General features: G+C 61.8%; 2 protein-coding genes across 10 annotated transcripts in view; both read left to right on the plus strand.

Annotated features, from left to right (window-relative positions):
• The window catches only part of HIP1 (huntingtin interacting protein 1), a 54,227-nt gene extending 45,708 nt beyond the window's left edge, over positions 1-8,519 (plus strand). For 3 of the 8 annotated variants that reach the window (XM_064468329.1, XM_064468333.1, XM_064468326.1), the window contains exons 13-31: positions 194-266; positions 686-869; positions 965-1,053; positions 1,144-1,260; positions 1,348-1,449; positions 2,207-2,401; positions 2,550-2,700; positions 2,819-2,941; positions 3,061-3,168; positions 3,319-3,455; positions 3,556-3,666; positions 3,779-3,837; positions 3,971-4,064; positions 4,448-4,548; positions 4,660-4,765; positions 4,976-5,099; positions 5,318-5,379; positions 5,973-6,084; positions 6,424-8,519. In XM_064468329.1, coding sequence (XP_064324399.1) covers positions 194-266; positions 686-869; positions 965-1,053; positions 1,144-1,260; positions 1,348-1,449; positions 2,207-2,401; positions 2,550-2,700; positions 2,819-2,941; positions 3,061-3,168; positions 3,319-3,455; positions 3,556-3,666; positions 3,779-3,837; positions 3,971-4,064; positions 4,448-4,548; positions 4,660-4,765; positions 4,976-5,099; positions 5,318-5,379; positions 5,973-6,084; positions 6,424-6,434 — 2,059 coding nt within the window. In that variant the 3' untranslated portion in view covers positions 6,435-8,519. The remainder of the gene's footprint in view (positions 1-193; positions 267-685; positions 870-964; positions 1,054-1,143; positions 1,261-1,347; positions 1,450-2,206; positions 2,402-2,549; positions 2,701-2,818; positions 2,942-3,060; positions 3,169-3,318; positions 3,456-3,555; positions 3,667-3,778; positions 3,838-3,970; positions 4,065-4,447; positions 4,549-4,659; positions 4,766-4,975; positions 5,100-5,317; positions 5,380-5,972; positions 6,085-6,423) is intronic. The other 5 variants (XM_064468332.1, XM_064468331.1, XM_064468334.1 and 2 more) reach the window with 3 other exon arrangements.
• Positions 8,520-9,948: 1,429 nt separating this feature from the next.
• Positions 9,949-23,400, plus strand: LOC104047101 (putative nuclear envelope pore membrane protein POM 121B). 2 transcript variants are annotated; one of them, XM_064468029.1, is made up of 13 exons: positions 9,949-10,292; positions 10,395-10,610; positions 10,978-11,142; positions 13,035-13,115; positions 13,415-13,586; positions 14,639-14,730; positions 15,591-15,661; positions 16,401-16,525; positions 16,926-17,028; positions 17,339-17,515; positions 17,843-19,576; positions 20,303-20,431; positions 20,660-23,400. In XM_064468029.1, exons 1-13 carry the CDS (start codon positions 10,015-10,017, stop codon positions 20,752-20,754), a joined length of 3,438 nt encoding a protein of 1,145 aa, XP_064324099.1. In that variant the 5' UTR covers positions 9,949-10,014; the 3' UTR covers positions 20,755-23,400. The 2 variants fall into 2 exon arrangements, with proteins under 2 accessions (XP_064324099.1, XP_064324101.1); XM_064468031.1 differs by having other exon boundaries at positions 16,404-16,525.
• The last annotated feature ends 17 nt before the right edge of the window (positions 23,401-23,417 follow it).

The following is a 23,417-nucleotide window of genomic DNA, read 5'->3' on the forward strand; positions in this document are numbered from 1 at the left end:
CTGGTGATGCTGCGGAGGTGGATGGGATCAGAGCAGGAGCTCCCTCCCCAGCACGGCGCCGCAGCCACCTGCCAGGCAGCTGTGGCACGGCAGCCACAGTGTCACAGGGGACACCTTCCCTCCCAGGATGCGTCCCCACGGCACTGGCGTGGCTGGTGGCACTGAGGATGTACCCAGTGTCTCTCCTTCCCAGGGACCGGTTAATCGAGCGCCTTTATGGGGAGATTGCAGCCCTGAAGGAGGAGCTGGAGAACTTCAAGGCTGAGGTGGGTGACAGCCATCTGGTGGTGTCATGCATTGAGCACCCACATGGCAGTCTGGGGGCAGGAGGACACCCAGTGGCTCACACCGGGAATGGGGCTGGTGGGGCGACGGCTGTGTCCCCGGTGGGCAAGGCGGTGACCCTGTCTGTCCTGCCCTGTCCCCAGTGGCTTCCGCATCCCTGGCGCAGCCATCCCTGCCATATCAGGGTGTCCCCAGGTGTGTCAGGGGGTAGGCTGCATCCCTGCCAGGGGGGCCAGGCAGGGCCCCCCACCATACACCATCCTCAGTGCTTCACCCTCCCGCATCTGGGGCCCTGTGGGTTGCTAGCCTTGGGGTGGCTGCCGGACGGTATCGGTGGGCATCAGACAGCACCAGCAGCCACTGAATGGTGCTGGGAGCTGCCCGCCTGCCGTCCCCACAGAGTGCACGGGGCATGGTGCAGCTGCGCGGTCGCACCAGTGAGCTGGAGGCCGAGCTGGCCGAGCAGCGGCACCTGAAGCAGCAGGCACAGGACGAGAGCGAGTTCCTGCGTGCAGAGCTGGAGGAGCTGAAGAAGCAGCGGGAGGACACTGAGAAGGCACAGAGGAGCCTGACAGAGATCGAAAGTGAGTGGGGAGAGCTGGCACCCGGCTTGGGGTGGGGGTGAGCCCTGCGGTGAGGGTCCTGGGCACACATCTCAGTGTCCCTGTGCGTGTGGCAGGGCGGGCACAGGCCAACGAGCAGCGCTACAGCAAGCTGAAGGAGAAGTACAGCGAGCTGGTGCAGAACCATGCCGACCTGCTGCGGAAGGTGGGCTCCCCAAAACCTCACCAGCATCCCCTTTCCCAGCCGTGCCCCCTGACACCGGCGGTCACTGAGCTCCCTCTCTGCCGTCACCAGAATGCGGAGGTGACCAAGCAGGTGACGGCGGCCAGGCAGGCCCAGGGGGATGTGGAGCGGGAGAAGAAGGAGCTGGAGGACTCCTTCCAGCGGGTGAGCGAGCAGGCTCAGAGGAAGGTGAGTAGGGACGGGAGACATGCCAGGGGTGGGCAGGGGGCTCCCCCGTGGGACACTGGTGCCAGGAACCTCTCTTCTTTCCTGCAGTCTCAGGAGCAGGCAGAGGTGTTGGACACGCTGAAGCGGGAGCTGGCAGCCAGCAGACAGGAGATGCAGGTCCTCCAGGGCACCCTGGAGTCCAGCACACAGGTGAGAGCCCATGGGTGGCCCCTGCCAACCCCACCACCCCCTGGGACAGGCAGCCCAGGTGAAAGAGAGGTCTGTCTGCTGTCGCAGTGCTTGGGCGAGGTGTTGCATGGATGCATCCAGGAGGCATTACCCACCGTTGGCTGGATAAACAACTCCCTGTCTTCTTCCTCTCCACATCTAGGTGGATTTAAGGAACCTACTGGGGGTTTTAACACTGCTGGGTGCAAGAGTGGGGTCAGGCAGGGTGGCTCTGCATGCTGTAAAATGCAGGCAGTGAGCGTGCCATTGCATCACAAGCCTTTGCCCGCGCTTACTGCCATGCCAAAGGGTATTTCATGCCTGCAAAGCTGTGGAGGACAGCAGGGGTTTCCAGGCTCATTGCAGAAGGCAGAAGCTGGCAGGAAGATGGAGCTGCCCATCCCTGGGGTGGGCGACATGCTGCAGCAGGATGGGGACGGGGCAGAGCTGGCTCTGGGGCTGGCAACCAGTGCCCTTCATCTGCTCCTCCATCATGACGCTGACAGTCATAACAAAAGTGAATGTTCAATTATAAAAGCAGAAGGTCTCCCCTAGAGCCCAGGCGAGGCCGCCTGTGCTGCAGGGGTGCTGCCAGGCACGGGGTGATGCGGAGCTGCAACCTGCATGGGCTGTGATGCACTGAGCAGGGACAGTGGCCCAAGCCTGGACCACCGTACAAGTCCCCAGATGGGAGGTTCGTCCTCGGCACAGCCCTGACTGCTGTTTTGTGCCCACCCAGGTGGGAGCAGAGCAGAGCACCCGGATCGCTGGCCTGGAGCAGGAGAGGGACAGCCTGAGCCAGGCAGCAGAGCAGCACAGGGAGGAGATGGCTGCCCTGCGGGCCGAGCTGCAGCAGCTGCAGGACACGCTCAGCCATGAGCAAGAGAGCAGCAAGATGGAGCTGGAGACGTTGCAGACCCAGCTGAAAGACAAGGTACCCAGGCGGCACCGCCGGCATGGGGTGTCCGGGCATCCCCCTCCCCACCTAGCTGCAGCGGTCCAGCAGAGCTGGAGGCAGCCGTGGGGTGCAGGGGTGATTCCCAGCTGGCACGGCGGAGGCCATAGCACCCACGCTGCCTCAGCAGGAGAGCAGGGAGCGGGCGCTGCAGCAGCGCCTGGACGAGGAGCAGTTTGCCCTCTTACAGGGCACCGCGCGGGAGGCGGAGCGGATGGTGCAGGATGCCCTCAGTCGCCTGGAGGATCCCGCTCACATCAGCTGTACCGGCTCAGCAGGTGAGTTCCCTGATGCTCCCTAAACCTGGTGTTACCCCAACCCATAGCTGCACAAAGTCCCCCTCCCTGCTGTCCTCTGGGCTGTGCCAGCGGCGGAGAGCAGCTGTGCCGCACACAGGGACGCATTTGAGTCCTGCCTGCTGTCTGCCGGCAGATTGCCTCCTGTCCAGGACACTGGCAGCCTCTGAGTGCGTGGAGCGGCTGCAGGACGCACACAGCAAATACCTTTCCAATCACGGAGGTGAGGGACGGCAGCCCTGGGCAGGGGCTGGGCTGGGGGAAAGGGGCAGCTCCGGCACTTGTGGGCCAGGTGGGCAGCACCCACTGGGGCTGAGGCATGTGCCCGCTCTCCCACCGCAGCCGTGGGCTCCCTGCTGCCCTGCCTGGCCCTCTTCGCCCACCTCGTCAGTGACACCCTGCTGCAGGGCAGTGCTACCTCCCACGTGGCCCCCATGGAGCCTGCTGACCGTGAGTGCTGCCCACTGGGGCGGGCAGGGGGCTGGGGCGGGCAGGCTGGGGCAAGTAGGGGTTGGACTGGGCAGAATTCTGGGGCAGGCGGGGGGCCAGGTGTCTGTCCCCACTGTGCAGCACCCTCAGCCTGTCATGCTGCCCACACAGGTCTGCTGGAGATGTGCAAGCAGTGCGGCAGCGAGGCCGTGAGCTACCTCAGCACCCTGCAAGACCCGGGGACGGTGGAAGGCGCTGACTGCAGCCTGGTGATGACCTGCCTGGGCCAGATCAGCGCTATTGGGGAGGTGGGTGTCCCAGGAGGGCTGGTGGGTCAGGTTGTGGTGGGCATTGCTGGAGGGGTTGTGCCACCCCTGGTTGGTCCCTTTTATCCCACCCCATGCCCAGGAGCTGCGGCCCAGAGGGCTGGACATCAAGCAGGAGGAGCTGGGTGACCTGGTGGACAAGGAGATGGCAGCAACGGCGGCGGCCATTGAAACGGCGGCCGCCCGCATCGAGGTGAGGGTTGCTGCATGCAGTGAGGCGCCCATGGGTGCCGTGCCTGCTGGGACCACTGGCATGAAGCCAGGATGACATGGCGGGCTCAGCGCACCCTCTCCCCCTCTACCAGGAGATGCTGAGCAAGGCGCGGGCTGGTGACACCGGGGTCAAACTGGAAGTGAACGAGAGGTGAGCGGTGGCCAGGGTGCTGGAGTAAGCTGGGCAGGCAGGATGGGGCCCAGTGCTGCAGGCAGAGCAGTTGCCCCATGGCTCTGGGGTCTCCCTGCCCCACAAATGGGGCTCAGTGGGGTTTGTCTCGCAGGATCCTGGGCTCCTGCACAGGCCTCATGCAGGCCATCCACATCCTGGTCCTGGCCTCCAAGGACCTCCAGAGAGAGATCGTGGAGAGCGGACGGGTGAGCTTGGGCCAGGGATGCAGGCAGGGGTGCAGGCAGGGCACGAGGCAGCAGTTGCTTGGCCAGCCAGGGGTCACCGCACACTTGCTGGGGATGCGCTCTGAGCCTTGGCTCGTTGGGGCATCAACACCAGCTGCCAGGAGCTCCTGCCCCAGTCCTGGGGTCTCACCCTGGCTGCAGTCTCCAGGGTTTCACGGAGGTCCCTGATCTCCCTTCCCACGTAGGGGGACCGTGACCCCCTGGGTTCAGTGTCTCCCTAGCTCCCACGCACATCCTAAATAAAACCCTGACTTACTTAGTTCCCCCGAGAGTGGGAGTTTGGGGGTCCCAGGCCCTGCCACCCCCCTGTCCCCGATGTGTGACCGTACCTTTCCTGACGGCAGGGCGCAGCATCCCCCAAGGAGTTTTATGCCAAGAATTCCCGCTGGACCGAGGGTCTCATCTCTGCCTCCAAGGCCGTGGGCTGGGGTGCCACGGTGCTGGTGTAAGTGCCACTGTCAGCAGAGGTGGAAGAGGATGGCAGGGTCCTACTGTCCCCACAGGGAGGGGACAGGGATGGCAGGACGGTGCTTCAGCTCCTCTCTGCCTCCCACAGTGACGCTGCTGACCTGGTGGTGCAAGGCAAGGGGACGTTCGAGGAGCTAATGGTCTGTTCCCGGGAGATCGCAGCCAGCACTGCCCAGCTGGTGGCAGCCTCCAAGGTAGGAGCCCTGCGCTCGGGTAGGCTCCCCTGCTGCTGCCTGCATCGCCCAGCAGCTCACTGCCATCGCTGCCTGCACTTGGCTCTGGGAGATGCTCCATCCCCAAGCAGGCAGCAGCGAGGCTGCTCCCCCAGCTGTGGTTTGGGGTGACCCTGGAGCACCGGGGTGGGGGGCAGGGTATAAGCGCACCCCTCCTTGCTGCCCCGGCAGGTGAAGGCAGACAAAGACAGCGCCAACCTTTGCAAGCTCCAACAAGCCTCCCGGGGTGTCAACCAGGCCACAGCCAGCGTGGTGGCCTCCACCAAAGCTGGGAAGTCACAGGTGGAGGAGAAAGGTAAGCGTGGGGCTGCTGGACCATAGACCTGCCCCGAAATCTTTGCTTTTCACACTTGCTGTCTTTGGTTGGCCGTGCCCCAGGGTTCTCTGCCTGTGGCTGCTCCTTGCTGCCTGTGTGTCCCATGTGGCAGACTTTGCCAGTGGCATGGCAGCTAGCAGGGGAGTCCGAGCTGGGGAGCAGAGCTTGAGGGGGGCTGGTGATGTCTTTATCCACAGACAGCATGGACTTCTCCAGCATGACACTCACCCAGATAAAGCGTCAGGAGATGGACTCACAGGTAGGAGGTTCTCCCACACTCTGGGAAGCACACCTGCTGGTGCCTTGTTTGGGCAAATGAGAGGCTGCCCAAGCTGGAGGAGAGGTGGGTGGGGACACCAAATATGGTGGGTGCAGGCGCTCTGCCTGGTCCTGGGCATCTCTAGCTCACAGGGAAGGCCCAAGGCATGAAGACGGCAGCCTGCTTTGCCCAGGAGCTGCATGCAGTTGGCCCTTGAGCCTTCCCTGACAGTGTCCCCATCATGGCATAACAGCCCAAGGGCTCTCCCTGCTCCTGCATGCCCGCTGGGCTGCCCCACAGTAACCCACCTCCACCTGGCATGGGGCGTCTCCTGGGAATGCCCTTCCCTGCCATGCCCACGCAGGTCACTCTGCCTTCACCTGCCTGCACAGGCAGTGCCCACCTGAGCTCGGTCCCGTCCCCAGGACCATTTGCTGTCAGAGCACTCGTGGGATGTACCTTGGTGGTCTTTGGGCTTGATATCAGGGAGATATGGGTGTGAAAAGGGGGTGCCCAGCTCTGCATGGCCCCGTGCCACCACCTGGGGGCTGTGTGCGGCACAGAGTGGCCATGGTGTGCTTGATGCCCTTCAGGTGCGGGTGCTGGAGCTTGAAAACCAGCTGCAGAAGGAGCGGCAGAAGCTGGGGGAGCTGCGCAAGAAGCACTATGAGCTGGCAGGAGTGGCGGAGGGCTGGGAGGAGGACGGTGAGTGGATCCCAGTCCTGCTCTGGATGGGAAGCGTCTCTGGGAAGGAGCAGGGTAGGATGGGGAAGCCCTGCCTACAGTCCGGGCAGTGAGTGGGTGTGGGTTTCACTCTGGCTGGCACAGCAGAGCCTAGGGATAGTAGGCACATGTGGGCAAAATCACAGGGACCCTGACCGCTGCAAGAGCCTGTGGGACCCACGTTACCCCTGGGCAGGGTGCTTGGGTGCTGCTGAGGCTCTGGCACCCTGCGAAGACTTGGAGTCCCAAAGGGATGAGGCAGAGGGATGCTGGGGGGCACTGCGTTGCTCCACACTCCCTTACCCTCTCTCCCTGTTCCAGCTGCGGATTAGCACCCGTGACAGAAGCAGCCCACAGGGGACACCCCCACAGCGGGCTGGGACCCAGCTCAGTGCAGCCTTACGGGAAGATCCTCAACAAACCGGTGCAAAAGCCACGCCTAAGCACATGTCCTCTGCGTCCCCCCCTGCCGAGAGCTGCCTCCAGCGCCAGAGCACCGAGAGCCGCCTGGCAAGACCCCGGGGCCAGGAGCAAGGGCTCGCCGGCCTGACGCCAGCTGCAAACCGCACGTGTATTTATTAGAGCTGCTTGGGGTTGGGGGGTCTCTGGGGGTGGGGGGCGGTCTTTAACCCTTTAGTTTTGTTTTTGCACAGATACTCAGAACTCTTTGAGCCAGCTCTGGCTGAGCAAGAGCGGTTGGGTTCTTTTGCCTCTCGCTGCTTCTCCAGCCTTAACCCCGTCTCTGGCTCGGTGCGAACATCCCCCACGAAGGAGCCTGCTGTGATGCCAAGGGCCCCGGGGGTGCCGCCAGGTCACGAGCCAGCTTTTAGGGTGCTGCTGGGCTTGGTGCTAGGTGTGCTCCCCCCTCCAGCGGGGGCACTGAGTGCCTTTGGCTGCTGCAGGGTGTGGGGGAGCATTCCCGTGGGACAACCCGGCCAGTGAGACCAGGGTGCTGGCAGCAGCCAGCAGTGAGGAGGGAGTGGGACGGGTAGTGGGAACGATGCTGCCGTGAGTGCTTGCCCCCCCATCCTGGGTCCCCAAAATGCCACACACAGCCTCCCCGGAGCTGGGCTGCCCTGCCCCAACAGATCACTGTGTTTATGCCAGCAATAAATGCTCTGCAAGGTGCTGGGCATGGGTTTGGGCAACTGTGGTGCCACTGCACAAGCCACCAGCTCTTGGGGATGGGGGGTGGCTCCAGGGCAGCAGCACAGAGGGTTTGGGGGCCAGCCGGGGTGCCCCAAAACCAGAGTGACGGCAATCCTGCCCGCTCACTCTGGGCTAGTGCCACCCCTGTGTCCTTGCCACCCGCTTCAGCGCACAGGGTATTGGTGCCAGCATTGCAATGGGGCGGCTGTGGGGCTGGCACCAGCCAGGGAACCTTTGTGCCTTGGAGCAGTGGGGCTCAGAGGGCAGCGGGGTGTCTGCCAGCTCTGGGCCCCCAGCTCGTCTCACTGGGGTGGGGACGGTGGCATCAGACTGCGCAGCGCTGTCCCTGTCCCCTATGTCCACCCCCATGGTCCTGCCGGTGTCCCTTGCTGGGCCAGGGTGTCCTTCCCCGCCTAGCAGCATCGCTGCCTGCACCCTGCCTTCAGGCAGCTGCCCCTTCCTGGGGGGGAGACAGCCAGACCAGCCCATCAGCGTGCTGGGGTTGCGGGGTTTGGCCTTTCTCCCTTTAGGAAGCAGTGGCATCGCCTGGTGTGGCTGGGCTGTCACCGTGTGCTTTCCCACTGACATCCATCAGTGCTTGGCTGGCACGTGGAGCAGTGGGACCTGCCTACACCCTCCTGCCTGGCCAGGCCGTTGCCATGGCCTCAGGGCTGCCACCCTCTACACGCAGAAGAGCGCAACTGTCCACCATGCAGGGACCCGGGGTCTCCGCGTCCCCAAGCCAGCCCTGCTGCCAACACACCTGCGCTGTGCCCGCAGCCTACTGGGGAGCCCCTCGAGGACCTCTGGGCTCCCCCCCCCGCGGCTCCCACTGCCGCCCCATGGCCCACCGTGGCCATACCCTGACCCGCGCCAGCTCCCCTCCGGATGCAATACCAACCATCCTGTTCCTGCAGGACACAGGGAGCCCCAAAACCCTCCCCACTCTTTTGGGGGGGGGTCTCGCCTGCATGGGGTACCCCCAACTACCTCAGGCCTCCGGGTTGGGTCGGGGCTGGGGGGTGGCGAGGGGGTCACGGTGGCAGTGGCACCGCACTCAGCTGAAACCACTTCCTTTTGTATGTCGGCTGGGTGCTGGCAGTGGGGGAGTGACCCCCCTGTGGTCCGTGGCGCTGGCGGCTGGTGATAGGGATGGTGGGGGTGCCCCTCCACTGCAGGTGGGGTCGACTTTTTTTTCATTGTATAATAATAATAATAATTACTATGTTGTGTTTTTTCGATTTTTCAATAAAGCCTTCAGCCCAGCCCTCCCAGCTATGTGGTGCGTGGCAGGGGACCAGGGGCTCTGCCCTGATGGGTGTGCTCAGCGTTGCCAAAACAATTTGGGGAGATGCTGTTGAGGTGATCAGGGTGCTGTCCTGGTGATGGTGTGCCTCTCCTGGCTCTGTCCCCAGGGCCACCCTGCACGTCACCTCTTGTTCCTTGGGAGAGGACCAGGACCTGGTCCCTGCTCAGCCCAGAGGAGCCAGGTTGGCTTTGGCCTCCCCACCACCCCAGTCCCTTCCTGCGGTGGTGACGCTGCAGTGGTGGGGGCTGTGCAGACCATCCTGCCCTCCCTTCCTGTGCTGCAGGGTCGCCTTGGGAGGGCCATGGCACAGGGTCCTGCTGATGGGTGGCCCATGGGGGCCATGCATGGGGCAATGCTCGAGAAACTGTCCCCTCCCAGGGGTGATGCTGCCGCAGGACGTCACACTGGCAGGGTGTCTCCCCACCCTGGGCAGCACCCAGCCTCCCCCAGCCCTGTCCAGGGCCACCCAGCCTCTAGGGGCTGCAGAAAGCCCTGTGACATCCTGTCATTGCAGCCATGGTCTGCCGCCACAGCTCTGTTCTGTGTGGTCCCTGCCGTGGTGCCCTGCTCTGTAGGACACAGCAAGGCTGCAGAAGCTGCAGGCAGCTGACAGGCGACAGGGCAGGCAGCGCTCCGCTGGACACGTGTGCCCCAGGGACCCAGTGGCACCGCCAGCCAGAGTGGCCTTAGCACCACGTGGGGCGGCTCGTCCCTAGAGCTGCCCCTCGGAGCAGGCCGGTGGCGGTGGCACCCCTCAGCCGGGGCGGGGGACGGGCTGGCCGCGCAGGGAGCTGCCCCTGCACGCGGTGGTGACCGGGGCGGTGGGAGCAGGCCTTGGGTCACACATGGTCCAGGATGGGGTGACGGTAGGGGCTTGTGGGGACACGTGGGTGACAGCAGGGGCTGGGACGGGGGACACGGAGGCTGTAATGGTGCAGAGGGCTTTAGGGAATAGGATGGGGACACAGGGTTTGGGAGGGGGGGGCACGGGGATTGGGATGGCAACGAGGACACAGGTTTTGGAGTGGGGATGAGGAAACGGGAATCTGGGTGGGGGAGACACGGTGGTCAGGGTGGGGATGGGGCCTGGGGTAGGGGGACACGGCAGTCGGGATGGGGGAGACTGGAGGGTCAGGGTGGGGACAGGGAGATGTGGGCTGGGACGGGGGGGGTGTGGGTGGAGGCAGGGGACGCCGGTCGGGCCGGGGGGGACGGGAGGGCACGGGGGTCGAGGTGGGGTCACTGAGGGGGCAGGGCCGGCTCACAGGGGCTGGGCTGGGGCAGGGGAGCGGGGGGACGCACGGCGGCTCCGGGAGGGGGGCTTGCCCCGCCCACTCGGGCAAGCCCCGCCCGAGCACGGGGCAGGCCCCGCCCCACGCCGCGCAGTGCATGCCGGGCGCCCGCGGCTGGCGGGCGGCTCGGCCAGGCTCGGCTCAGCTAGGCTCGGCCCGGTGATGGCGGGGGGCGGGCCGGGCGCGGGGCGCTGGGGGCGGCGAGGCGCGGCGGCGCAGGCCCTGGCGCTGGGGCTGGCCGTGGCGCTGGCGCTGGCCCTCGCCTGCCTGCTGCTGCTGCGGGGCGCGCTGGTGGGGGCGGCGTCGCTGGGCGCGGCGGGGGCCTGGTGCGCGATGCGGCTCGGCCCGCACGCGCCGCGCCCGCCCGCTAAGGCCGCCGCCAACGGTGGCCCGGCCGCCGCCTCGGGACGGCCCGGGAGGGCTCCGCCGCGCCGCCTCGGGTAAGCGGGGGCCGGGAGGGTGGGCGGGGGGGGGGTCCCGGCGCGGGGAGCCCTCTGTCCCCGCTGAGCCCTCTGTCCCCGCTGAGCCCTCTGTCCCCGCAGGGCTCCGCCGGCCGCCCCGCGCTGCCCTCCGCAGGCCCCGCGCCGCCGCTACCCGCTGCCGCAGGCCCGGAGCGCCGTGTCGGTGGGCCTGCCCGCCGCCTGCTGGGAGGGCTGCTCGCCCCGGAGCGCGCCCTGGGCCCGCCGGGCCGCCCCGCTCCGCAGCCCCGTCACCGTGAGGATCGCCCGGCCGGCCGCCGGCCTGGCCCGCTCCCCTGCGTGAGTACCGAGAGGCGGGGGGGGGGGACACACCGCGCTCCGGCCGTGGGCAGCGCCGGAGGAGCTTCGCCTCGATGGGACCGAACGGGGTGGGGGGAACCGGTACCCGGCCCTCAGCCGGTTGTAGTGCCTGGAGCGGGTCCCCGGGGAGACCCCACCGCACCTGGCCCAGCGGTGACTGCTCCATCCGCACCCCAGACGTTGCTGCGTCGCGGGGAGGATTGTGTGATCCAAACCTCCTGGAGAGGCTTTTTGGGAGAGCTGTCTCCCCGCTTCCGTGGGGAGGACATGAGGCACTGGGGGTGTGGTGTATCTTGCTCTGGAGATCCGAACTTGACTTAATGCCTTGCTTTGCTTTGCCTTGCAGACTGGAGCAGCTGGTCTCGCCCATGGCCTCCCCGGCCAACAGGAGCCTGGACCCATGTGCAAAAGAGACTGTGCTGAATGCCATCAAGGAGAGCAGGAAGAGGGCTGTGGAGGAGGAGGAGGAGGAGGAGCAGGATTTTGGGAATGATCAGGAGAGCAAGAGAAGGTAACAAGCCAGCAGTCCAGGTCGCTGCCAGTGTGTTGGGAAGGTCGTAAACTGGGCTGGAATTTCAGTGGTGATAAATGGAGTGTGTCCTGGAGCGTGCCAGGCCCTGTGTGACCAGGAGTCTGAGCTGGAAAAGTGCTGGGGGAAGTGAACTGTGTAGAGGAAGCACGCCCCATCACCTGGTCCTCTGGGTTGTGTTGTAAAGTCCTCCAAGACTCTGTATTGCCCTTGAGATCAAAGGGATGCGTTTTAAGTTTTTGTCTGGGCAAGCTCATGGGCCAAGTGTGTTCTCCTGCGTTGCTAGGGTTGGGAGAGGCTGGGATGTGGTTTGGGAAACCCTGGCAGGGAAGTGGCTTCTGTTATCCTAGGGGCTTGCAGACTGGGGAAACGTGGGGGGAAACGCTGGTATCTGCTGTAGGCTCATCGTCTCTGTCCTTCAGTCAACCGCAGGTTTCCAGGAGAGACGGGATCCCCAAGTCGTACATCCCCAGGTGGAAGCATTGCGCTTTAAAAGATCTGCGCGCTTCCTTCATGCGCTGTAGCTAGCAAAAGGAGGTAAAAACACATGAGTAACCAGGAGATACTATCTTCTGCTTTTGTTAGTCAAGGTCAGCCATTACCAGCTCTGAGCTCAAAGAAATGGAAGGGTACGGTGTTTTTGCCAGTGCGCTGGGAAGGCCAAGGCATAATTCCCAGGTGCCAAGGTCTGCCAGAGCCTTTCTAACTGCCCAGGCATAGCGTTGCCTTCCCATTCTTACCTCCTGTTTGTCATCCTTCCCACTTGTGTACGTGGAGGCCGTTTGCCTCGTGCCCCTCTGCCCCTCATGTGCTGGGGCTGCCTGCCTGGGCTTGAGCAGGGGAGCTAGGGAACCACAGAAGAGCAGTCTGGGCAGTGCCCAGGTGCTTTGCCCCGTGTGTTGCGCTGGGGCTGCTGCCAAAGGTGGCCCTGAGAATGCAGCAGGATGAGTGGCGGTTTGCAGGGAGCCACCGGCTGCCTTCCTGCTGCAGCAGGCCATGCCATCCTCTCCTCCATCGCTGGATTTCCCTCTACCTTTGAACCTTTACCTTGGCTTGGTGAATCTGAGTCCCGCAAGAGCTGAGCAGGACAACAGCAGGATGGGTACACAGACAGGGTCAGCTTGGTTTTTTTTCTTTATTCTTTTTTTAACTTGCCAATACCCAGCTACGCCACGAAAGCCAACTTTGAAGGCATTAAAGCCTGGCAAGCATGAAGGATGCTTGTAGGCAGAAAATCCTGTGACCTTTGAGGGCAGAAAAGAGCCTGCGTCAGCTGGGAAAGAGCGTTGGATCGCTTGTGCAATGGGGTCAGTATGCTTGAGCTCAGGGGGAGCGCTTGGGCTAAGTGACCGTGCTGATCGTAAGCTTCCAGCTCTGCCTCGCAGCAGGGCTTGTTTTGACTTTCAGACTTCACTGAATCGTGGGAAGAGGGATTCGGTTTCTGACTCAAACAGGCCAGGGCACTGGCTAGGAGGAGCTAGGAGATCTGAGTTTCGAAGCTCAGGTCCATTCCAGAAATGAGATGCTGAGACTCTCTGAAGTGTTTTGGCTTAGAATACTGGATTTGAGCAAAGACTCTGTTCCATCAGAACTGCTCTGCCCAGCAGGCAGCTGGTGTTGCTGCTAGTGCTTGGGAGGAGGCAGTGGCTCAGGGCGAGAGTCAGAGAGGAAAGGACCAGGTGGAGACAAAATCCAGCGCAGAATGTGGATGGGGAAAACCTCTGTCCTTGGGTGTCGGGTCACAAGAGAAAAGCAAGGTTTGTGCTTTCTCAGTGCCAAGCCCACCTGGAATGGGTCTCCTCCCAAGGCTGGGAGCGCAGGCCCTGTCTCTGCTGCCTCCGCACTACCATAGGCTTCTGCTTTCTCTCCCGCAGGCGCCACGATAGCAGTGGAAGTGGGCAGTCGGCGTTTGAGCCGCTGGTAGCCAATGGTGCCCCTGCCTCTCTCATACCCAAGTAAGTGCCCATCGGGCCAGAAGCAACTGCTGTGAGCTGGGTGGGTGGTCTAAAAGCCTGTGGGCTCTGGAAAAGCTGATTGGCTTTTGCTTGCAGAGCCCAGCTTTGTGGCTGTGCCTTCGGTCTTGTCACCCTGAGCGCAGGCTGGTGGCTGTAAGGGCTCTGCCACTGCTGAGGCCCCTTTCCAAGCCCTGTGCTGTGAGAAGGAGCAGGGTTGCTTTCCTCCACCCACACTGCATTTAAAGGACCCGTAGGCAGAGTGGTGGGGAGCTCATAAAATCTTCTTCAACCTCTTCTAGGCCTGGCTCTCTGAAGAGGAGCCTTGTCTTGCACTGCCTGGATGACTGCTCAAACAAGAGGTCACGCACCTCTTCCATGAGCTCCCTCAACAATACATACGCTGGTGGGATCCCCAGCTCCATCCGCAATGCCATCGCCAGTTCCTACAGCTCCAGCCGGGGCCTCTCACAGGTAGAAAACACCCTGCCAAAGGCAGCGCCGCAGCCCAGCACAGAGTGGCTTGGCCTTCCTCTGGGATCACCCCATGTAATTCAAACCCTGGGCTCAGAAGTTGGGAGTGGTGTTGCTGGGTGCCTGGCAGTGAGCACTGCAGGGAGGCTCCAGTGCAGCTCAGCCAGGCAGTTTCATCTCCTTGTGGGTTAGGCAGGCTGCTGGGCAGGCAGCAGCAGGCATCAATCTTATTTGTCCTTTGGTGCATGCTGCTGGGGGAGCCCTCAGGCTGAGCTGTCCTGCTGCAGTGCTTGTTTTACACTAAAACAAGGGGAGGCTTTTTTCCCCTCCTTACTCAGCCTTGGCCAGTCTGCTAGGGTGGATAGATCCAGGTGAAAGGAAAAAAAAAAAAAAAAAAGACTTTGCTGTGCTGCCACTTTTTCAGCTGGAGCCAGCGGGTATTGGGGCCATGCACTCCCACCTGGACCCAGGTCCCCTCAGCAGCTGCTGAGCTATTAATAAAACACTGCTTACATCCTGGGTCAGGCTTGCAGGTGTGAGAGTGGGAAGCAGCCATGGCTAAGGGAGGTTGTGGTCTGCATGGGGAAAGGTTTGCTCCAGGATATATTGGTCCGGAAAGGTTTCCTCTAGCTGGGGCAAGTCTCAAATCCTTGAGGTGCGATCCATCTGCTCTGAACTCCTGGTGAGGAGATGGCTTGCTCCTACCACATTAGCCCGGCTCACGTGAGGGCTTCTGAGGCAGCCGGGCAGCCTCTGCCTGTGCAGCACGAACACAAGAGCCGGCATCTGACCAGGCATGTCCTCCCTGCCCATCCTCTCGGCCAGGCTGTAACGAGCCTGGAGGCTGTTCGCTCCCAGAGCGGATTCAGTTTGGGGTGGCACTCCAAGGAATGTGAGGGGAGTTAAGCGGTGTTGAAGCAAGAGAAGTTCTGGGCTCGTTAGCTACAGCCCTGGGAGATGGGATTTAATCCACAGGCAAGCAGGAGGATGGGAGGCTGTGCTCCCTGCTGGCCCCTGTACTGAGTTACTGCTGGTCTCTCTCTGCATTCTAGCTGTGGAAGAGAAGTGGTGTGAACGTGTCCCCACTGTCCAGCCCAGCGTCCTCCCGCTCCCAGACACCAGAGTGGCCTCTCAAGAAAGCCAGGTAATGAGCCGCTTACACGGCGAGTGCCCGCTCGTCGATGCCGGCCAGGAAGAGAGCAGACACCTTCCCAGCCACCTTGGTGCCTGAGTCCTGCTCTCCACTGGAGCTGGGACAGTACAGGCCCCTTTCTGAGACGTGGCTGCTGGGTCACCCACCAGTGTGGAAACCCCCATATTGTGTCGATTGGCATCCCTGCTACCTTGTCACACTGTGGTCCCAGTGGCAACACTGAGCTACACCATCCCGGCCCTGCTCCCAGGCCAGTTCAGAGATTTAAGGGCTCAGATTGCTGCAGAGGCGACATTGCCTTGTAGTGTTGGCACGGCCTGGGTTGCTCGTTGCCAAAACATTGGGAATAGACAGGTGCCAGTTTTTTGCCATCTCAAAATCAATTCATGGGACCTACAGTAGGGTTGTATTTTAGCACCTGCCTCGGTGTGCAGGCCCCTGTTCTCCCCTCTCCTGCCTCAGAGAAGAACCTTATGTCAGAACTAAAACCAACACAACCCCCTGCCCTGGCAATGGGTGGGTCTAAGCCAGGGATGGGTGAAGGGAAGCAGCTCCCATTTGGGACCCCCAGCTACCGCCCTGAGGCTGACTTGTCCTGAGGAAGGTGCATGGGCTCAGCAGCCTGACTGAGCTGGGGTCCCAGGGAAGGGAGCAGCTGCTCTGCCTGGAGCCACTTTCAGTCTGGTGTGGTGAGGGCAGGGCTGTTGTCCTGAGGTCTGTTGTTTGGCAGAGGCAAAGAAGCACAGCAGGGATGCTGGTGGGAGTCCTTAGTGTGTTTGGTCTCATCCTGCTCCCTGGGGACAGGGCCAAGCCTGGAGTTGACCCTAACTTGCTCTCTCCTACTTGTGCAGGGAAGAGGAGTTGTATCGCTCCAATGCTTCCACTCCGGTGAAATTGGACAAGGAGCTGCAGACAGAGAAAGGTGAGCATAGGTGGGCCCCAGCTCTGTGCCCAGGTTGGATGGGCCGCCAGTGTGAGCAAGCAGCAGGATAGAAGGTAGCTGAGGTCTGCAGGTGGGATTGGCTTGAGATGTCACCTGGAAACTAGTAACGTGCTGGTCGCAAGGCAGCGGCCCTTCTGCTGGCCTCAGCAACTGCCCTAAAGTGATTTCCAGGTGATAAGCCAGGGGTGCTGACATTGTCAGTGTGCCAGCAGATGCCGGGAGCTGGCTTGCAAGGGGGAACACGAGCCCCTAAGCCAGCATGGCTCCAGGTGTCAGCCCTGGGGCAAGACCTGCTGTACAAGTAGCACCCTGATCAAATTCCAGGCTGAGCTTATTCCAGTGCTTCCTCAGCTGAAGTGGAGAGGAAATCCTTTGTGCCCATCGCAGATAGGGTCCCGTGGCACAGCACTAGATGTGGCTCATGCAGTCTGCGTGGCTTGTGGTTCGGGTAGGCAGTGTGTAAGGAGCGTCTGTGTGGGTAGGAAGGAGCTTCTGCCCTGCGGAGCGCCAGCAGGCTCTTGTAACGCACTGCTCTGGGATATGTTGTGGCCAGCTGCTCTTCTGTGGCATCGCAGCCTTGTCCTTGGCTTAAAGCCGTGCCCCTGGCTCTTCCCTCTGAGATGGGTCATCCAGAGAGGAGTCAGAAGGGGCAACCCCCTTGGTACAAGCAAAACGCCTCCTCTGGCTGGAGCTGGTCCTGACTTGTCTCCTTGTGTAGCAGTGGAGACGCCGGTGTGCAAGAAGCAGAATTCCCTGAGCCCACCGTCCATGTTGGGGAGCAGTGGGAAGCGCAAGCGGAAGATCCAGTTGCTGTCATCTCGCTGGGGGGACCAGCTGGCGCTGGTACGTCGCTGTCTCGCAGCCCCTTTTGCCCTCCTCTGGCGATAGAATGTGCTCACTGCAATTTCTGCAGGGCTGGGGGGAGACTGACCTGCCTGCCCTCAGGAAGGAGGCCCCGTCCTTGGCCGAGTGGGAAGTGACGCTATCCCCAGCCCCAGTGTCTGGTGGGCTGTGCGTGATTGTGCTGCCTGCTGCCGGACCAGGTAATGGCCTGGGGAAAGCCTGCTGTGCCCTCAGCGCCAAGCCGGGGGCCAAAATGAATGGGGATCGGAGCTCCGCGGTAGCGTGCTGTGGCAGAACCACCTGCTTCACGGGTCTTACAACGGCCAGCCTTCACCACATGTTCAGAGAGGCTCTGCCGGCTTCCCTGAGAAGGAGCTAAGCTGCTGCTCTCTCTTGGCAGCCCCCGCCACCTCAGCTGGGCTACTCCATCACATCAGAGGATCTGGATGCGGAGAAGAAGGCGGTGTTGCAGTGGTTCAACAAAGTCTTGGAGGATAAGGCTGGTAAGGGCAGACTGGGAACACAGAGGGGATAGGAGGGAGTAGAAATCCAGGGCTGGCACGGCATTGGGGTGTCTGTAGCACAGGCTTGGGAAGCTCCTGGGCCAGTCCTGCCTGGTCCTTGGGTCCGGGGATGATTAGTGCCTTCAGACTTAGGACAGCTCGTGCCCCAGCATCCCCAGGGTGATGGGTGAGGTACCCCAGAGCCAGAGCTGTTGGATGTTCAGGCAGTTTCCCTACCCACTGGGGAGGCTCTGTTAAGGGGTGGTCCCCTACAGCGAATTGCAGATCATAATTTCTTGCTCCTTCCCAGCAGATGCGGTCCCCAGCACCACTGCAGAGACTACGCCTGTGTCCAGGCCGCTGGCATTCGCCATGACCTCCCCAGCACCTGCGCCTGCCTCCACAGCTCCTGCCCTGGCCAGCACCAACTCACTCCTGGACAGCCTGAAGAAGATGCAGAGCAGCCAGGCTGTGTCCATGCCAGCAGGTGAGGAGGAGGAGGGTCAGCAGAGTGGGCCTTTGGCAGAGCAGGGCAGTGGGGGCTCTGTGTTGCCTCTGTGGAAGGCAGGAGGTAAAACTGTTCAAATGCTCTGCTGGCCGCGGAGCTGGCAGGCAGGTCTCGTGGGGGATAAGTTTGAGGACACTGAGACCCCTGGCCCTGTTGGGAGCGGCTGTAAGTGTGGAGGATTGCATCTGTCTGTTTTGGTGGGTGCTGCTGTGGGAGCCTTTGCAGCAGCAGGGTGGGTGCCTGGCAGAAGGGCTGTCTGTCTTTAGGTGACCCCTGTCCCTAAATAAGCTCTCTCCCCCTTTCCAGACTCCACTGGAGCTGCAGTAGTGCCCCAGCCGCCTTCATCAGCTGCACAGCTACCTGCTCCTGCTGTATCGCTGGAGTCAAGTTCTCTGCCTGCCACCTCTGCTGACACCAAGCCTGTGCTCATGTTGAGCGCGCCTGCCCCCACTGCCCCCTCTGCCTTGGGGGTGCAGGCCACCAGCAGCCTGGCACCTCCTGCATTCACGGAGCTGGGCCAGACCCCCAGCAAGCCTCCCTCCTTCCCAAAGCCAAGCATCCTTTTTGGGATGGCAAACACCCCTCCTGTCAGCCAGCCGGCAATGACTGTGGCCGCTGCTGTGCCCACCACCGCTGCTGTGCCCACCACCGCTGCTGTGCCCACCACCGCTGCTGTGCCCACCACCACCCCTGTCTTCAAACCCATCTTTGGCACTTTGCCGAAAAGCGAGAGCACAGCACCCTGTACAGCTGTCGTCTCTGCCACAGTCATCGTGTCTGCAAGCTCAGGCCCTTCCTCAACATCCTCCACCACCACCATGTTCAAGCCTATCTTCGGCAGTGTCACTACAGCATCATCTCCAGCAAAGGCCTCTCCTTTTGCCTTCAAACCAACATCACAGCCGGCCGCAGCTGCAGACCTGTCAGCAGCCTCTACGACTACCCCGCCAGGATTCACAAGTCTCCCCAGCGTCATCTTCACCACCGCAGCTACGACTGCCACCATGCAGAGTTCCTCCACAGATGCCACCATCAAGCCCGTCTTCAGCTTTGGACTCAACCCGCCCACCTCCACTGGCCCCACTGCCAGCCTGACTGTCACCACTGCCACATCCACTAGCACGTCGCAGCCCTTCCTATTTGGGGTCCCAGCCAGCTCAGCTCCCAGCACAGAAACCAGCTTTGCCACCCCAGGGCCTGTGTTCCATTTTGGAAAGCCACCTCCAGCCACAGTCACCGCCACCACCAGTGTCCCAGGATGCCCTGCCTTTGGCCAAGCACCTTCAAACTCAACAGCTCCAACTACCACTGTGGGCTTCAGCATATTTGGGGGCACCACACTGACCTCTTCTACCCCAACCACCTCAAGTCAAGCGACACTGACGTTTGGCTCCTCCGTTTCAGCTTTTGGCAGTTCCTTCAGCACAAGCGCGAAGCCGCCACCGCCATATCCCAGTGCAGCGAGTCAGCCCGCCTTCAGCACCAGTGCTGCGGAGAGCCAGCTGCCCGCCAGCAAGCCTGCTGGCCCCGTCAGCTTTGGCCCCCCGTTCAGTTTTGGAGCCCCCACGGCCCAGTCCGCTGCTCAGCCAACATTCGGCAGCAGTGCTCAGCCAGCCTTTGGCACGGCCAACGCCCAGGGCTCCTTCGGCACCAGCAGCACCCAGGCAGTGTTTGGGACCACCACGTCAGTCTTCTCTTTCGGGACAGCCACCTCCACCACAGCCAGCTTCGGTTCCACCACCCAGACCACAAGCAGCAGCACTGGCACCACTGTCTTTGGCACCACCCCCTCTCCTTTCACCTTTGGGGCAACCGCCCAGCCAGGCCCCTCCGCCAGCACCTTCGGGATCGGCACGCCGGCCCTGAGCAGTGGCTCTCCCGCAGTAGCGTTCAGCTTTGGGGCTGGGCAGAGTGGGGCAGCCCCAGCAGCAACACCGTTCGGCTCGTCCCTGACGCAGGGCACGCTGGGCGCGCAGAATCAGAGCATGCCCTTCGCCTTCACCGTGCCCAGTACGCCCAACAGCAAGCCTGTGTTCGGAGGTGAGTTGAGGCGGACGGGCCTTCTCGGAGAGTGAAGGGCAGGGCAACGTTTAGGCAACAGCTTTCCTGCGGGACCTTGCTGAGCTCCCCAGGCTCAGCAGCCCTAGAGGGGATGGCACTCGTGCTGTGTGGACCCTTGCCATGCGAAGAGAAGGCACTTCTGTCAGTCTCTGTTTGGGTCCCCAGCCCTCAGTGGTGGAGGGGAATCCTTAAATTCTGCTCCTTGGCCCCTCTGACTGCACCGGCTCCCTGGCTCCATGCAAGTGCTGAGCACAGCCAGGTGCCCTGCAGAAGCCAAGGTCTTGCCAGTACTTAAAAGCAATCTGGGGCTTCTTGGGAAGCAGAAACACTGCCAGGCAGTGGCTGCGATCGCTTCTTGCTTGCTCTCAGGTTTTTCCTACCACTTTGCACCCTGGCTGGGCTGCCTCACCTCCCACACAGCTGAAACCCACATGTTGAGCAGCTACTTGATCTAGAAAGAGAGAGGCTGTTGTTCCTCCCTGGCCTGTAAATCCTCCTGTGCTGCCCCACTGGTGGGAGAGCCCAGGGATTACCATGAGAGCGCAATGTCTTGCATTAAAAGGGTTTCTTGGGTGAAGAGGCTGGTCCCAGGGGACTGTGATGCTTCAGCCTCGGGAGAGAGATGTGTGCCTCCTACGGGTGCTGCTGTCTCCAGGCTCTTTCTGCTTTGCTGACCCTGGCTCACAGTGGCACGTTGCGTTCCAGGAACTCCTGTGCCCACCTTTGGGCAAAGCACGCCTGTCCCGGGAGCGGTGGGGAGCGGAAGCAGCAGCCTTTCCTTCGGGACACCCAGCGCTCCTGCCTCGGGCTTCGGAGGAGTCGGTGCTTCCTTCGGTAAGGAAGGAGATGGTGTTCCAGCCTTGGGGAGCTGATGGGTCGTGTGGTCCCCTTGGGCTGGGGATGGCAGAAGGGCCAGGCTGGGCTTGGGGAGCTGGCTCGCGTGGTACCTGCTGGGCTTTGGAGGATGCAAACCTTCTGTTCCCCTGGGGACGGGGGTTATGCTGTCCCCCGTGCCAGCTCTGAGTGATGCTGCAGAGACCTGAGCAACCTTTCTGCTTCCAGGTTCGTCCACCCCTGCCTTTTCCATCGGGGCAGGATCCAAGACGGGTACTCGCCAGCGGCTGCAGGCACGGAGACAGCACACCCGCAAAAAGTAACCTCTGGTGCTGCTGGCCCCCTGCCGCTGGCCTGCGAAAGGAGCCCCTGCACCCGTGTTGGGGGCTCCAGTCTGGAGCAGTCCCCGTGGCGGGACCCGTGGCGATGGGGCCAGGCCCCTGTCTCTGGTGCCAGCTGGAGACCGTGCTGGGTGGCAGCGACTGGGGTGGGACGGGACAAACCAAACTCTTCTTACTTGAACAGTTCCACAGCGAAGGCTGGATGAACCTCTGTACATATCTGCAGTGTTTCCTCCCTCACTTTATTTTGCCATGTCTCACAATGTGTAAATTTTTCCCCATTTGCTTCCATTAGCTGTTCCTGTACCCTCCTCCCCAGCCCCCTGATAGTCAGCCCCCTGCCCCGCGGCACAGCAGCTGGCAGAGCCACACATGCCTGGCTGGAGCCGTGCCGTGTTCCTCCCGGCTGCGGTTCCAGGCTTTCCCCACTGTTACATCCTGCGGCCTGGTGAACCGCTCCCTCTGGAGCTCCGTTGCCATCCCTGCAGAACACGAGATGGGGTTAGTGCCAGCCTGGTGCGGGTGCCTCGGTGCCATGAATGACCAGCCTGGCTTCTGCAGCTGGGTGACGACCACCTCGCTGTGACTTAATCTCCCATCAGACCTCTGGCCGAGGACATGCTGTGGCCTGGGGCCTTGGCTGGCGGCATTGGGTGGGACAGGGGGTCCTTCCACCTCTCTTCTGGCTGCTGAGCAGCTCCCCCGACCCTCGCTGCTCCATGCTGGGCTGCGGGCTCCCCCTGCCCTGCTCGTGTAAGGCCCCCCCCCCCCCCCCCCCGTTTTGCTTTATTCGTGCTCCTATTTCAATGCGCTCATTGAATCGAGTTTGGAGGAAGAACTGAACCGTGTGCGTGGCGGCATGTTGGTTATGCCGGATTTGCTGTTTAGAGTTTCTTTTTCTAGGGGGTGCCCGTCCCTTTGCGGGGGGACGCGCCCTGGCTAATTGGGTGTTGACAGTAGCATCACTGCGTGGCTGCTCGTGGCGGGGGAGTTGTCCCTTTGTTGTTGTGACTGAAGGCAGGCAGCCGGGGTGGGGGGGATGGGGCCTGGCCCCCCCCCGGGGCGGGGGCTCCAGCCATGGCAGTCTCTCCCCTCCCCTTCCCCTCTCTCCTGGTGTCCCTTCCCCACCTTGGGGTGCTTTGGAGCCGCTAACGGAAGGAGTCCAGAGCGATGGGTTCCCTTCCCCCTCCCCAAATCCAATTTGTTTTTCATTTTTAACTTGTCCCTGTCCTTTTGGGTTTTACCAGCTCCTAGGAGCTACGGTGCTCCCTCCCCTGTTCCCAGCCAGCCAGGAGCGGGCCGGGGAGCTCCTACGGGAGGAGACTGCCAGAGCCAGGGGTCACCCGAGAGCTGCCCCCCACCCTGCCTCAGGCGAGACACAGGCATCTGTGCCTGTGGGCTCCCCACCACTTCCAGGAGTGCTTTGCTGCCAGGTTTTTTACTCTCTGAGCCGTGTGAGTGTGTGTGTCTGCCGAAGTCTAAATTAAAAAAAAAAAAAAGAAAAAAAGAAAAAAAATCACAAACAAATATTTAAACATTTTTTAACAATAAAAAATTTATTTTTATATTTAAGCTAAATTGCCTTTGAATTCCTTCAAGCTTGGTTCAGTGAGTTTGCCAGCCCCTGCCGTGCTGTTTGTAGTGTTTAGCTGTGCTGTCGCAGCCTGGTGAGGAGCCGACCTGTGCCCCGGCTCTGCCCGCTGGAACGCGCTGTGCTGGGGAAAGGCAGCTATGTCCTACGGGCAGAGCCGCTGCACGCGTCTCCTGGCCTGGAACATCTCCTTAGTTTTAAAATGTGATGTATGTGGATGTGACTAAACCATTTTTTTCTTTTTTCCCCCTCTGAGGATGAGGAGCAGGAGCTCTTGCACGTTACAGTGATGAGCGGTTTTCTTGTCTGCCAGCAACAAGGTGTCTCTCCTAGCAGGCAAAAGGAGGGTGGGCAAGGGCGCGCTGTGCACCGCCAAGGGGACGTGGCCCCGTCACGGGTGGGAGCGGAGGCCGTGCAGGGTTTCTAGCCTTCCCCTGCCACAATGGCGAGGGGCTGCTGCAGGCTGCGAGCGCAGGGCAGACTCGTGTGGGAGCTGGCCTGGGCAAACATGTCCGCAGGGTTTGAGAAAGTGGGTGAAAAGGAGTTAGTGCCCACGAGGGCTGACCCTGCCTCGGGCAGGGTGCTGAGCCAGGGGAGCATCTGCTCCCCGGGCCCCGTGGGTGGCCATGGCACAAGGCAGGACAGCACAAGGGAGCTGCAGGCTGGGCTTTGGCCAGGTCAGTTCCATCAAGACCTGTGCGGCAGAGGGAGATGGGGATGAGCTGGGTCCGAGGCACGGGCACACTGGGGAGCACTGGCTGTTGGTGCTGCCCCAGGTAGGTCCCAAGTGCCCGCCCCTGCAAGGAGCCAGGCTGTGTCCCTTCCCCGCTGCACAGCCCTTGCCGGGAGAGACCTGTGTGCCTGTGCTGCCGTACATGGCTGGGGGAAGCTAGGTTTTTAACTCAGACTGAAGACTTGGATCATTCCTGGTGTGGCTGATGAGGATTTCCGTGTGAATGTGCAATTTTTCTTTGTTTGGTTTTTTTTTTTTCCCTTGCTTATGTCCCTCGTTTAAAATAAAAAAAGACTGTGTTCAACTCTGCCTTGCCTGTGT

The sequence above is a fragment of the Phalacrocorax carbo genome, chromosome 17, assembly GCF_963921805.1.
Source record: "Phalacrocorax carbo chromosome 17, bPhaCar2.1, whole genome shotgun sequence".
NCBI lineage: Eukaryota > Metazoa > Chordata > Aves > Suliformes > Phalacrocoracidae > Phalacrocorax > Phalacrocorax carbo.

What these genes read in the sequence shown, in the direction of transcription:
- LOC104047101 (XM_064468029.1), top strand. Translation starts at nt 10,015, where the DNA reads ATGGCGGGGGGCGGGCCGGGCGCGGGGCGCTGGGGGCGGCGAGGCGCG. An exon ending in GGCCTGGCCCGCTCCCCTGC is followed by an intron (nt 10,611 to 10,977) that starts GTGAGTACCGAG and finishes TTTGCCTTGCAG; the next exon opens with ACTGGAGCAGCTGGTCTCGC. An exon ending in GGCTGTGTCCATGCCAGCAG is followed by an intron (nt 17,516 to 17,842) that starts GTGAGGAGGAGG and finishes CCCCCTTTCCAG; the next exon opens with ACTCCACTGGAGCTGCAGTA.